At 38.2% G+C, this 15,340-nt stretch overlaps 1 protein-coding gene across 1 annotated transcript; it reads left to right on the forward strand.

The window, feature by feature from the left end:
- Positions 1-120: 120 nt before the first annotated feature.
- On the forward strand, positions 121-13,682 carry LOC103715189 (kelch repeat-containing protein At3g27220-like). Its single transcript, XM_008802739.3, has 7 exons — positions 121-481; positions 2,102-2,290; positions 3,687-3,916; positions 4,125-4,295; positions 7,574-7,679; positions 11,312-11,518; positions 13,275-13,682. The coding sequence occupies exons 1-7, from the start codon at positions 278-280 to the stop codon at positions 13,437-13,439; spliced, it is 1,272 nt and encodes a 423-aa protein (XP_008800961.1). The 5' UTR covers positions 121-277; the 3' UTR covers positions 13,440-13,682.
- Positions 13,683-15,340: the final 1,658 nt, after the last annotated feature.

The following is a 15,340-nucleotide window of genomic DNA, read 5'->3' on the forward strand; positions in this document are numbered from 1 at the left end:
TCCAGTAGGCCCCCGGTCCGTTCCGGCCCGACCCATCGCACGTGCACCGCCACCGCGCGCATCTCCGGCGGCAGGTCACCGAAAACAAAAACCTGTGCACGTGAAACCATCAAACCCCGCCCGCTGTATTTCTCTCGCTTCCCCATGCCTTCTCCTCTCCTCTTATCGAAGCCTCCTCGCGCCCCCTTCCTCCCCCCTTCACCTCATCCTCCTTTTTCTTCTTCTTCCCCTCTTCTCGACTCGCTTCTTCTCGTTTGTAGGGTTTCTCCTGCGATCCATGGCAAGGTTCGGAGGGAAGCACACGCCGAGGAAGTACGTCTTCCTCTTCTCCGTCGTCGTCCTTCTCGGGATTGTCCTTGTCGCGGACTTCCTCTGGGCCTCTTCGTCCTCGTCCTCGTCCTCCTTTTCGCGCTACTGGTCCACCACCTCGGATCGCTCGCTCGATAGCGTCATCGGTCTGGACTCGGCAAAGGGTGAACAGGTGAGTTGGATCTTGATTCTTTATCACTTTCTTTGCTGGAATCTGCTGCGGAAATTAGATTCTTGAAGAACTGAATCATATTTAGGTTGTTGGTACCAATGTGGGAAGAAATATTGGGTTAGTTGGTATGCGGTACCTTTCTTGCCGAGTCGAAATCTTGTTGTATGATTACTCTTTGCTTGGTGCAAACGTTTCTCTTATTTCTCTTTATTTTCTATGCGATGAAAAGGTTTTTTTGTTTTTTGTTTTTTTGTGCGCGCGCGCGTTTTTAGACAATTTCTTGAGAATGTGGATGGTAGTTATGCTTCATCAAAGACAAAATACGAACTACTGGATAGTTTTTAAGGCTAATGTGTTATGTTACTTATGTAGAGACTAAACGCAAAAATGTTCCCTATTCAATTAAGTATTGGTATGCAATAATGACATTGGATGTGATTTTCCGATGGTTGCATCTGCAAGGGGTCCAAAATATTATCTTTCAAATTGTTACCTTCATATAATAAACGAGAATCTAAGTAATTCAGCGTATCAGCTTTCAATGTACTTTTTTACTGTTCATTGCTATTAGATGCTAAACCCTCTGTAGGTATCTAATTAGCAAACATATTTGTTCACAGCTTCCATCTGTGTTATTGTGGGTTTTCAACTATTCCTTCATCCTTATGACAGAAATGTTGATCATTACTCCTTTTGTGGCATTTGCAGATCTTTGTTCTACATGCCTACACCATGTCATGTGTCTTCTCCCACATTATCTTTAATTTTGTTGCAACTCCTCTATGTTTGGCAATATTATCAGGATTCTTATTTCCGTGACAATAATTTCATGCGCTTCTAATATTGATATTGCTTAATAGCATTTTATTAAACACTTTGGTCAAAGTGCCATCATATGGAATCTTCATTTAATGTAAGGTATACTTTGATCTGGTAATGCCTCATAAGCACTTCTCCTCTTAACTAACCTCACTTTTAACTCTATTAAATATAATTTGTCTCTCTGTTCACTATGAATAGGAGTGATTGCAACTAGGTTATCTTGCCCTTCAACTTTAAGGGGTGCCTATTTGCATTTGTTATATTTCTTTTTTTCAATGAAAAAAGAAAATAAAATCAAACATTCTAGGCTGCATTCCAATTATATAAAGAAGAGAGGTCAGAACATTTTGTTACTTTGATATGTTGCAAGATTCTAGTAACTAACGTAAAAGCATCATGTATAAAACTCTGAAAAGAATAATTGAAGTTTTCACTACATTTACTTGGGTCATTTTTTGTGAATTTTGGATTCTTCAGTTATTTAGCAATAGGTAGCATGTGTACGAGGAGTTTTCTCTAGTAATGAACTCAAAGAGCTATACCTTCATGTTTTACTTGCTGAGTATTGGGTTAATTTCTTCCCAGAGCACCTAGTCTTCAGTATTCATTTACAGTACCAGCTAGGCTTTGTGTTTTAAATTATTCTCATAATTATTAGTGTGCCTTTTTTAATTAGATCTACAAGCTTTGCATCTTGGACAGGAAAGTTTTTTTATCAAGCATGTTTAGTGTTCCCTGTTTTGGTACTTGTTCGGTAGTTAGATGAAATAATAATCAACTTTCATTTTTTCTCTGCAGACCAAAGGAAAATTGAAAGGTGACAAAGCAAAAGTTTCCAAATATCTGAATGCAACTTTCGCGGATTTACCAGCTCCTCAATTAGAGTGGGAGGAGATGGCTGCGGCACCTGTACCTCGTCTAGATGGTGCTGCTATACAGATTAAGAATCTTTTATATGTGATCGCTGGATATGGCACCATTGATTATGTAAGGGGCCTTAATAAAATTAAGAACTATTTTTTATGCCTTCTAGTAGATTATATTAGATTGCCTTGTCAGGTCTTCATTGGTCCTTGACTTCTTATTTGAATGTTTTTTTTAATTCACATTTCACAAACAATATGGGGTTCTTGACTGAGCTTTAAGACGACTAGCTACTGTTTTTTTTTTGTTTTTTTTTAAACTTTCTGGTGACTTTCTTTTGATCAATGTAGAAAAAGAAATGCTGAGATTTTTTTGCCTCCAGCGCTTATATGCCTGTGGTCAAATCAATTTATGATAGCTAACTCTTGACACCAACTGGAGCAACCATGTCTGAGATGATTCATAAACAGGGAGTGTGTTGGTTGAAAAATCATGTATCTGCAGAATAAAGTTTTAGATACATGATGAAAGGTGTATAATGCTTCTGATTATCATTGGTGAACCCTGAATCTTAACATACTTAATGAGATAATTAATGGTAAAACTTCCTAACATTTAAGCATTTCTCTATAATAAAAGAAACATTAAATGTGTAATACATATTGTTACAACCCAGGACTCACCCAAAATGGCTAGCCGGAAGGTATTATTTGGGTTCATTGATCCTGTATAAGTACCCAAGATCTATCCAGCGAATAACTGATGTGGGACTAAATACACGCCCGCACGGATCCTTACATACTCCCCCTGTTCAAGCCCTGACGTCCTCGTCAGGCTAAGGGTTCAAATCTATTCAAATCTAATAACAAACATCATGATTGGCCCGTGGTCAGTCCCAATGGATCTGTGCTGCAGTGTCCCCTAGTCCACATAGGTTATGGGCTGGGTTCGCTCTGATGCCATGTGTAACAACCCAGGACCTCACCCAAAATGGCTAGCCGGAAGGTATTATTTGGCTTCATTGATCCTGTATAAGTACCCAAGATCTACCCAGCGAATAATCGATGTGGGACTAAACACACGCCCGCACGGATCCTCACACATATGTTACTGCCAACCACAAACCTCGGATTAATTCATATTCATGCGACTTCTTAATAAACAGTATGCTGGTGGCTTAGCAATATGTTCCATTAAGTGTCTCTAGTTTGCTGATTTTGAGGTCAATACAATAAATGTAAGTACTAATCTGCTCCAAGAAACGATTTTGATGTATAGTTTGGATGTCAGTTTTGTTACCGAGGTTTGGTCCTTGGGAGGAACATATGATGAAGATCCAATGAGCCACCCACATATTTGACCCCAATTAGATAAAAAAATGTTGGTAATAGTTGTTCGGTTTTCTGACAAACAAGTGTCAGATTTTACCATTTTTATGTCTAACTGTAGGATTGGTACTTATCATCATGATTCTTCATGATCTTATTTGCTTTGTTCTGTGCCTTTTTTCATGTTTTAGGTGCATTCTCATGTGGATATCTATAATTTCTCTGACAATACATGGGGTGGAAGGTTTGATATGCCAAAAGAAATGGCGAATTCACATTTAGGAATGGCAACAGATGGAAGATACATTTATGCTGTCACTGGACAGTATGGCCCACAATGTAGAGGTCCTACAAATCGCAATTTTGTGCTGGATACAGAGACAAAAGTGTGGCATGAATTGCCTCCCTTACCTGTTCCTAGGTATGTATAATTTAACATATATTTATTCTTTAGTTCATTGGCTCATTTTCCTCTTTACCCTATTGTAACCAAGTTTTTCCCCACAAATTCCAGCTCAATTTCTTTAGACCTTCCTCTATTCTGCATCCTCCACACAAATTCAATATCTGTGATTTTTCTTTCCCATTCCAAGAGTGAAAGTTAAACATATTAATGCAATTATTTTCAGGTATGCTCCAGCAACACAACTTTGGAGGGGCAGACTCCATGTTATGGGTGGCAGCAAGGAAGACCGCCATGAGCCTGGTTTGGAGCACTGGAGCCTTGCAGTGAAAGATGGAAAAGCATTAGAGAAAGAATGGCGAAATGAGATTCCAATACCACGTGGTGGACCTCACAGGTTTGTGTACCTTTGTTATCTCGTAATATAAAATGATACTTTGAGAATTATAATATAAAATGATTCTTGTCATGGCATTTGTATTGATTTGCCCTCTAGTTTTCCTTCATATAATTACATGATCATTGACCCCAAAATATAAGACTTTTTAAGATGTGGGAACATGTGGTTTCCATTTATCTTACTGTTTAATTTTTGCCTTGTACTATCATGTTTTTTGTAACTCTTTAATTGTTTGAAATACAAAGTCCGACTAATATGTTTTTAATAAATACTAATGCTGTGTTTTTTCGTTTTATTGATAACAAGAATATGTTGATTAATATTTCTCATGGAAAGTAATGAATGGGCACAGTCTCAGTGTTGGCTCGTCTTTCCTCAATTTTTTTAAGTTCCATGATGCTTAACAAGGAAGGAGGCGGAGAAGTCTCACCTCTAATGTTGTCCTACAACTTAGTTTTGGTGAAGTATATAAACTTTTCCGAGTAAGAAAACTATCAGATGACAAATTTGTTCAAAGTATTGGCATCTACTCATTCTTTTTTTTTTTTAAATGATTATGTTTATTGTTCTAATGTTGCATGCAAAAGTAATTTGGCCCTGGTTGCTGCTTTGGCATAGTTTGCTTGTCCATTCAAGCATTTGCCTGTACTACTATGGAGAAGGCAGCTTTCTCTTTTTTGTTATCTTAAAAATCATGGGATTTTTTATCAATGGAGATTGGTTGCAATTCTTTTTATTTTCATGTTATTTTCAGTCAAGTTTACCTATAAATCAGCAGAAAGTTGTACAATAATTTGGACCCATCAAAAGTGGTATAACTAGAATTATGAAAGTGGTATAAATAAAATTATCCATAGTTTTTTTTCTTTTTTCTTTTCTTTATATACTTATTTTTGTCTGCATTCTCATGTACACTCATGGGCCCTTGTAGCTTTGTTTTGTGATGCACTCTTTCTGGATTTCTGGTACCTTGATTGCTCTAATGAAAAATGGTTTTGTGGTTGTTAGACTTTCTTCAAAGGTTCAATATGTACAAAAGGGAATGTTAGGATTGTTGAAAGTTAGACATGAGCAGCTCAACTTAATGTCATTTTGCTAAATCAACTCAATTCTGTTCTTGAACTCAGCTTGCAATCCAAAACTTTGACCTTCTGCTTGGCTTTTATTAAAGAAAAGGTGGTGGACTGAGATCTATGGTGGACTGAAGAGAGATGACATGTAGCAAGACAAAGCGGTAAACTAATTTTCTACTGGAAGATGCATTTGATCTAATGGAAAACCTTTTAATTCATTACAGATGACTAATTAGAGATTGATAGTTGAAGAGTTGATGGTTGATTCTTTGCAACGGAGCCATGCAAATGATAATTTATTTGTCTTACTGTTCAGGAAGCTAAAGGATCAAAAATCCTGATAATATCTCGCTTGTCCACTAATTTTTTCATCAATGATATGATATATAGCCATTATCTTGATTCATCAAAGGATTATCAGGTTAACCATAAGGTAGCCTCTGAAGCTGCAGTCTTTTGGACATGTCATGAGACAACCTATAGGATCGTACAGCAGGAATAAAATATTAGTGGATGTAGAGATAATTGTGACAAAAGCTATTTGATGTGATTAATAATAAGATGGAGCATAGAATTAGTTTATCTTTTTTAAATTTAAAGGTTAGTGTTCCTTTTACAATTGCTACATTGTTTACATCTTTATTATTTTTGGATTGCAAGGATTTAAGTCCTGGTGGGAAAGTAGGGTGTCCCTTTGTCCCGAGTGTCTAGATGGGGCACCATCCTGAGTGCCAGGATGGCATGGGTAGCACAGGGATTAGGATGGGAAGGCACATCCATCATGTCGGGATGCGGCATGCCTCGTTCAACAGGAATAACTGGGATTGCCTTGTTCCACATGCATTAAATCCTTCAGTGATTGTTTGTGTATTATTACTTGGTTGAGGTTTGGTTCTTATGGATAGGTGGTTTAGTAGTTGGAATGCCTGTGAAATGGTGGAACTAGGATCAGAGGTTTGCTTTTTGGAGATGGGGGGCAACATAATGCCATGTACAAATAAAAGTTCACTTGATTGCTTGATATGGAGTAGAGGGTGACACAAACTTGGATCTTTGATATGAAGAAGGGGCGCACAATTAGTGTGTAGAGGATGAAAGTCTTGTAGAAGGGACTGCCCAGGTAAGATACAGTATGAGATTCCGCCACATCTTCCCCCCTGGGGGCTGGGGGGTCTCATTGTTTGTCAAATCTGGGCAAGTATGTATGTGTCAATGTACTTCTATGGTCGCTAGTTCATTGGCAAACATATCAACTTGTTTCCATGTATAAACAGAAAATTAGTTTTTCTGCTAGATTGAGCTGAGATTAACAAAGTCTCATTCTTTTTCCTTTTATGCATGATGTGTCATCATTTTGCCAATAAAATAACTTTTAGAATCGAGGGTAGGATTTGCTCTGTCATGAATTCAACAAATCTTTTAACTTATATAATCTGTTTCTATTCCTTGTTTAATGCCGTCTTGTAGGTCTAACCTCATATATAACTAGGTTAAGCAAACCTACATATGTTTATTCATGGATGCAAACCAAGATTCTTACTTGGATGCAATATTGACCTAGAGATTATCTTGATTATTCAAGCACAAGCACTAAAACAACCAATGTTTCTTTTGACACCAATGATGCGATTGAATGATTAAATTGGCCCTTTGTCTTTTGTCCTAAGTGGACAAGATGGTGATTTTTGGTAATATAACAAGTACATGCAAATTTCATTGTATCCTCTCCTTATCTTGAAAGTTGGACCACAAGCTAAGTGTTATGCTAGATTTAAGAAATCACACGATCCTCATTTTAATGATTGACCACGTAGACTTTAATTACCCTACATTTACAATTTCTAATACTATCTCCTACAGCATGATGACATCTTTGATATTATGCGTGGATTGATAACTAAATGCATGGCTGAGCCCACAAAGAAAAAAGATCTTGCATACAATTTGTTTGATTCCCTCTCTATTCTTGCCAACTTCTGACACCCATGATTGTGGAGGTTAATAGGTCATTACACTCTATTTGTTTAACCTATTATATCATGCCACCATTACTATTTACAAAGGAATGTAGAATTATGTAATTGTGTTTAAGAGCAACTAAAGAACCATTGGTGGAAGGAAGCATATTTTCTCATATTTCTTCTTTTAGTGCACATCTAATATTGTTTTGTTCCTCATGTCAAAATATAATTTTTCTGCCAGGGCATGTGTTGTTGCTAATGACAAGCTATATGTTATTGGTGGTCAAGAGGGTGATTTTATGGCTAAACCAGGATCACCAATTTTTAAGTGTTCTCGAAGACATGAGGTATTCATACTTACTACTTTTGTTCTTAAATGCAGTCATTATGCTAATTGAATGAATTCGTTTTCATATTGATTTATCTGGAGTCTATCACAAATTCTTTTTCACTTCACTATTTAAATAAACTAATTTTGGATCTCATTCCTTTTTGTGCCATGATTATCTATTATGAACTTTATGCATCGATTATTTCTTTTTCTCTATTATATTCTGTATTGGATTGCCAACTTCTGCTATCAAGTAATTACAAGTGTTGGAGATAATAATATTTATAGATAATTAAATAACATAGCCCAATACAGAAAAGATAACTTACAATAGTAGTTTTAATAGTCTGGTGCATGAAAGTATTTAGAATTTCTCATCAAAATTACCGTAATCAATGAAGATTGTGACTGTAGTACTTTTAAAACTTATGGTGTTCAAACATTGTGTTTTGGATCAGTTTAAGGAATGAAGTTTTGCTTGTCATGCTAGTATCATTTGATAGAAAAGCTAGCATTTTTTGTGTGAATAGCAATGGGGTAGACTGTAGAGTTTAGATTGGGTAAACCCTCCATGTCCACCAATAAATGCATGAACTATACCTCCCTCTTTAGTGGCTGGTTTTATCCTTCGCATACTTGCCCCTTTTGAACCTAGTAGGTTATGTTCAATTCACATGGCTTGGTCTAGTGTTTCTCTAGTATATCAAACATTACAACCATGGCCTTTCAAGAAAATCTAGGTGATTTAAGTGCATCTAAACTAATGGACCTCCCCCCCCCCCCCCCCCCTCTCCCCCAAAACACACACACACAAAAAAAAAGACGTCAGACAATGAGTCTAAGATATTATATCCTTGTTGAAGATCAACCTTCTAATGCATCTTTTCCTTGTTAAGATCTTGTTACTCAATCAAAGTAATGCCTCTTCAACTTGGACAGTGAAATTAAAGAGGAATATCACTTAAACATTAGGTCAATAATTTGCCAATATTTTATTGCCCAAATACATTGCCTTTTTTCTTGGCATTGAAAAGGGGATCACTTCCTAGATGGAGAAGTGAAATGGATTAAGCAAACCCTCAGTTTATTTCTATGATGAAATAAAACTGTTTCTGGCAAAAAAAAAATTTGTATTTTTGTGTTCATATTGAAAGAGGTTTGAAAAATGAACTATTAAAATATATGGCATCTTGAGTTTGCTTTGATTGGCCACATCAAATATATGGCATATTTAGTTGCAATGACATCTCACTTGTAAAAGCTGGGAGAGTCATCTTAGGAGCTGATTCACATTACACCCAGATTTAGATTTGTTTGTCCACTTAGTAGCTGCATAGGCACATTTTTATGCCATATGGGTATGGCTTATTTCCTCATTACTCACTAGCAGATGTTGGATAACTAATTCAAATTTATGATATCTCACATGTACTACTTGGCCAACAGCCCAACACATTCTTGACCAGCAGTCATGGACTATGATCTCATTATTCACATAAAAAAATCTATTTTATTTACTATTTGGCATTACGAGTCTCCACCTTATTTGAATGCCTTTGGTTACCAAGGTCCACGGAACTAGTACCGGTGAGTGGGCGAGATGGTATGGCACGGTCCATACTGTACCATTTTGGCCTGTATGAGTTTTTTTTTTTTTTTCCAAATTTTGAATTGAAGTCGATATATGGTTTGCCAACTTCAATTCAAAATTCGAAAATAAAACAAAAAACTAAGGATTTGTTCATTCCCTTTCTCGGAAAGAGGGAGGAGGGGGAGACGGAGAAAAGGAGAGAGGAAGAGGGGAGAGAGAGGGAGGAAGGACTGCCATGGCAAAACCTAACCCTAAGCCGAGTGCATGCATGAAAGAGAGAGAGAGAGAGAGAGGGAGGAAGGGGGGTGACCACCTTGGCAAACCCTAACCCGAAGCGTGTGCGAGAGGAAGGGAGGAACCGATTGTCAGCGGGAGGGCAGACCATCAGGAGAGAGGGGGTGGTGTTCACGAGTAGGGGGCATGGTGCTCGTGCTCTCTTGATTTTTCTAAGTTTGGAGAGGGGGGGTGCTTTCTTATGCTCTCTCGATGTTTCTGAGTCGGAGAAGGGAGCGAACCGAATATATAGCCCAAACCATGGCGGTCCCTATTTGGTTTGGTTTGGTATGCCCCAAGCTAAATGGTTCAACACGGTTTGGCATTCCTTACTTGGCTCCATAGTTATCGGTTGTATTATCCGTCAATCACATCCATCTGCCAATGTTTGGTTGGCATGTATGATAAGGAGCTATTTGGAGATCTATAGTTGAAATTGCACTACAATTGAAGTTGCATTACAACTTAAGTTGTAGTATTTAACTTACAAGAAAGCCATTTTTTATGTTTGGAAGAGAAATTAGGAAAAGAGTGGCATCTCTAACAAACATTCCATCAAACACCTTGCTAGCGGATGCTCGATCGGAGCTCTCGACATATATGGAGATGAGGGTGTTCTGGATGAAGAAGTCGGCATTGAAGCTGTTGATGGTGAAGACTTGGGCATGGACTTGGGCGCCATAGGGAGGGAGTGGGTGGCAGTGTGGGCCTTAAGGAGAGCAAAGTGGGTGAAGGAGGGTGGGAGGGGGTCGTTGGCGATAGAGGAGGAGGTGCAATGGAGGAGGGTGGTGCAGTAAAGCCCAAGGCGGAGGTGGTGGCCATTGGCCTCCCAAGGGTGATGGGGGCTGGTGGCAGCGAGGAGGGATGCAAGAGCAAGGTAGGAGAGGAGAGAAGTGAAGGTAGGGGAGGAGAGGCCTATTATTGGTGAAGTCCGAGGTGGAGGAGGCCATTGGCCTCCTAGAGGTGATGGTGCCAGTAATGGCATTGAAGGCGGCGACAAGGAGGAACTTAAGAGCGGGGCTGGGGAAGAGAGGAGGTGGAGAGATTTTTTTTTTCTTTTAATTAGGATCTTACTCGAGCAACTGCGACTCATCCCCCAATCATTTTGACTGCAAACTAACTTACCACAAGATAGCTCGAAGTTGCAACCAAGCGAGCAACTCAATTTATTGTGCAATTGGAGTTGCAAGTATCCAAACAAGTGAACCGGCCTGCATCTGCAACTTGAGCTGCATGGGCCGCCACTTATGGGACTCCAAACAGTTCCTAAACACAAGATGACAAAATGGCTCTAGAGCTTCATGGAAGCTTTTATACATGTATCCACAAGATAGCATTCATTATTCAAACCCTTATAGCACTTCTTGGTCTGATTGACCTCCAACTTGGTTAATTGCCATGGTTTCTGTAATTATCATCTATGTTATTTGTCAAACACACCCCATTTGCCCATGTATGGTGTCATGTCTGGGTGTCAGCTTTTCCTGGTACTAAACAAGGCAGACAAGATGGATTTAGAGCTTCATAGAAGTTTCTTAGCATGTATCCACAAGATAGCATTCTCCATTGCAACCTTCATAGGACTCCTATATGGATATTTGCATGCATAGAGAATAAAATTGTGAAACTGTTTTCTGTCTCTTGGGTTTCATATTGACTATGATCTTGTATGCGAATGGAATGTCAAGTTTTCCTTTCCTTTTTACCTTTTGTGGTTTACATGTCATTCGTGTATTGAATTCTCAGATTTTGTTATTCACATTTACAATTTTATCTCTGTCCAGGTTGTGTACGGTGATGTTTACATGCTAGATGATGGAATACAATGGAAGCAATTGACTCCAATGCCTAAACCAGATTCCCATATAGAATTTGCATGGGTTATACTTAACAATTCCATTATTATCGTTGGAGGCACGACAGAGAAACACCCTATAACCAAAAAGATGGTGTTGGTTGGTGAAGTCTTCCAATTTCATTTAGATACCTTGGTATGAATCATTTTATCTATATCTACTTGCTATAGCTTAATTATTTGCTATTAATTAATTAACTGATTTTTTTTATAGCTGTGTTGCTTTAATATTAGTGTTTTAAAGAGTAGACTAGACATGATGGTTGAGCGGCTTGAGCCAGTTACAATCAAATCCAGGAAAAATCCTGGTTTAGCCAAACTTTTTCTGGATTGCCATTAAAACAATCTGAACCTATTGGTTGTGCTATCAAACAATGTATAAAACAAGAAAATAACTGGTAGAATTGGCATGAATTTGTGACATGCTAGCCATTGTTATGTTAATAAATAGTTAGATAGATTTATTGTGTTAAAGATCTAGGATATAAACCTAGTTATCCTACATGAAGAAAATAGATTTAACCACCATGCTACTAGAAACAAGTTTAAGAAATGCAGAGCTGTGCTCATGATTATATCTGGTTATACAATCCAAACTGCCCGGTCAAGCTGGTTTCAATTGGAAAGCACCCTTTCAATGATTTCTGGTCTGGTTGGCCAATATTGCTTCCTTATCCCTAGTCAATTTTGTTTTGGATCTACAAGTTTCATTCTTTTGGTTTTGTGCATAAGCTTAGTAGAATTCTGAGTGCAATCAAAAGGCTCAAATACTAGAAGACAGGCTAAAAATAGTGAATAGACTTTTTCAAAGGCACTTCGATTTCTATCATAGGAATTGCCTCACAAAATTTTTATTTGTCTTTTGTGTTATATGCAGTGCATGTGAGTGGTAGTATGGATGGCTGTGGTATCCCAGTATTATATTTTTTATAAAATTATTCATTTAAGTTGGTAAACAGTTTGGGGAGGTGCGGTTCTCTTGTTTCTCTCGTTTCTCTCCCTCAAAGTAAGAACTGAGCTAAGTGGTGGTATGTTTACACAAGATGGGAGTGGTTATAGTTATATATAATGCGGAGACTAGTAGATAGAGGGGCAATCAGGAGTTTGGGTTTAATATTGCACTAGATAAAGAAGAATAATTGCATTTAGTTATTCTTTACAAATCTACTGGTGTTCATAATAAGGAACCAGAGACTGAACTTTCTATCTGGCAATTAGCCTCTTAGAGGAACCTATTGCTAAATAGGATCCATATCACTCAAAGTTGGTGTAATTAGGTCCCATTGTAATCGTATGTGTTAATGTTTGTTGTTACTTGATAACAGTGGGAAACCAGTTTCTTAGAACTGAATTTTAAAGCATTAAACAATAACCTACAGACATGAAGTACTCGTTTCTAGCACTGTTTTTAGTGCTCCTTGGCCTCAAGTGTCCTGAACCCATCTGTTGCCTCGATTGCAAAGGTTATCCTGTGTACAGGTTCAAGATAGGGGATTGAACGTGTGATCTGGCAAAAAAATTGAGAATTTTTATGGTCATCTCTCAACCAGATGTTGGCACCTGATAAATTGCTTAGTAAGGAATGGCCATATTTTGGTCATATATTTAGCTCGTCCACACCTTCATTTCGTCATTTGGTTTTAGAAGCTCTGACCTCAGGAACAAGGAATTGTCATTTGGTTAAATAATCCTTCTTGTCCTGTAACATGCAGCATGATGGCAATTCTGCTAATTCTCTTTGAGCTTACAGTAATTGCCAGTTGTTCAATTCAAAATGACAACTTCTAATATCTGTTAAAAAATCCATTTTATTGTAAAGAGTTCTGACACTAATAACTGTGATTATCACTTTTATTCCAATCCACTTAAATGCTGCTCCTTTATTTGTGCAGACTTGGTCGGTGATTGGGCGGATGCCTTTCCGCATCAAGACCACGTTGGTTGGTTTCTGGGATGGATGGCTATATTTTACATCTGGACAGCGCGATAGGGGACCAGAGGATCCATCTCCGAAGAAGGTTGTTGGATGCATGTGGAGAACTAAACTAAGATTATAATCCATTCATTAATTGAGATCCAAATCAAGTTTCTGGGAGCTTTAGTTAGTTTTCTATCTGTAGCTTGTTCATTGTTTCAGGGGTTCATCTTTTTGTCCCTGTATAAATGTATAAGTCAACTACTAGTATTTCCCAAATTTTTCATGTAATAATATGTAACATATGTAACTCCGTTATCGTATTTAGTTCGTGTTAATATGACTGCTTTTTAGGAAAATGTGCAAGACATGCCATTGTTCATAACTGCCCACATTTCGGAATTTTAATTTGTGGAGATTGTTTTTCCACTTCTCTGAGTGACCTGTAGATATATGTGGGAAGACTTTTTTTCCACATGCAAAAAAAAAACAAATAAAAATCAGTACAAATCCGGGAGAGAAGCTAGCATTTAGTGCAACTTCATGGCAGGTGAATATCAGCACCTTAAGGTGCCATCTTCCCCTGGTGATGAAATCTCTTTATTGTTGTGCCTGACATCCAGGTTTTTGATTCGATTCTGTTATCAGGATGGGAGAGGTTTGTGGTAATGAACTGGGCTATATTTTTACCAACAAATAAAAAACCTATATTCTTTAGCCTGTGGCCTAGGTCATATTCATTCAAAAACAGAAAACATAGCACCTAGTTCAGTTTTGTGGATTAGCTACTTTGTCTCAAAGAAGCTTTATGGTCATTTACAATTTCTTTACAATGATAAATAGATTCTTCTCAGTCGTTGCTTTGTCTTCTGGGTGCTAGCTCTCAGGTCTCACTGAGATCAAGCAGCTTATGAGCTGCAAGCGAGTTCAGTCAGGTCGAATTCCACCGTGACCCAAACCAGTGAAATCTAGCTTTCCACTGGGTTGGATTTAGGTTTCTCCATGTGGCTAGATTAACCTTTTTGAATTAGTTTTTGTTAACTTAAATTGGAGATCTAATGCAGTGAGATTCATATTTGGTCCAATTGGAGTGCAGGTCGTAATTTGTGACCCTATTTCTATGGACTTATAGCTCAAAAGTTCAAGATGTTGGAAAGAGAACCTGTCCGGGCTAATAAACTTATATGGCATCTTTTTTAGTCAACGTGGGATTATGACAATCTCTCCTATCCTACTCAAGAGAGGGGATCGACCTGTGGCTCAACTTCGACTTACCCTTGTATCTCCGGTGAGGGATTTATATAACCAGTAAAGGCTCATAAAAATTGTGACATATAATGGACTAGGTTTTGATATCACTTGTCATGATCTTATAACTCAAAAACTTAAACAGTTAGGATGAGGAATGCCCCAAGCTAATAAACCAATATAGTATCTTTTATCAGTTAATGTGGGGCTATGACACCTGCCACCTTTGCTGCCTCCGTTGCCATCTCTTCATTTTGATTTTTTTTTTCCCTTTTCCACCATCATGCGCATAATATAAGCTCTTTTTGCTTGTCCCCATTAAATAGTCCTGAAGCCAAGTTTTATGCACATAACTTGGATGCCACCTTCTCAAAGAACTAATAGAGCAACCTTCGTGGTTAAATGATGCGATCTCCAGCGGCTGGCCTGATCGATTATGGATTTATGGTACATAGAAATGGGCCTCCTTCGGTCCAGGTCGAACTGGCCCGGAAAGAGACTCCCGATAACGCCACTCGGCAATTTGCACCCACGTTTCACCCAAAGTTTCGGCAGCCGGACCTCATCCGCCGGAAACGACTTCCCCGCTTCTCCCGCCAACCAACCAACCACAAAACAAAAGACAACAAAAAAACATTGCTTCCTATTCCTAAAAACCTAGAGAAAAAATCTCTTCCATCTAGAGTCAAAATAAGGGGGCAAAAAACCATTTTTAATTCCATACACTGCTCTGAGTTCTAATCTCACGGTTATGGCTACTCCTCTCATTCTGGATATCGATGATTTTAAGGTAAT

The sequence above is a fragment of the Phoenix dactylifera genome, chromosome 7 (assembly GCF_009389715.1).
Source record: "Phoenix dactylifera cultivar Barhee BC4 chromosome 7, palm_55x_up_171113_PBpolish2nd_filt_p, whole genome shotgun sequence".
In the NCBI taxonomy this organism is placed as follows: Eukaryota; Viridiplantae; Streptophyta; class Magnoliopsida; order Arecales; family Arecaceae; genus Phoenix; species Phoenix dactylifera.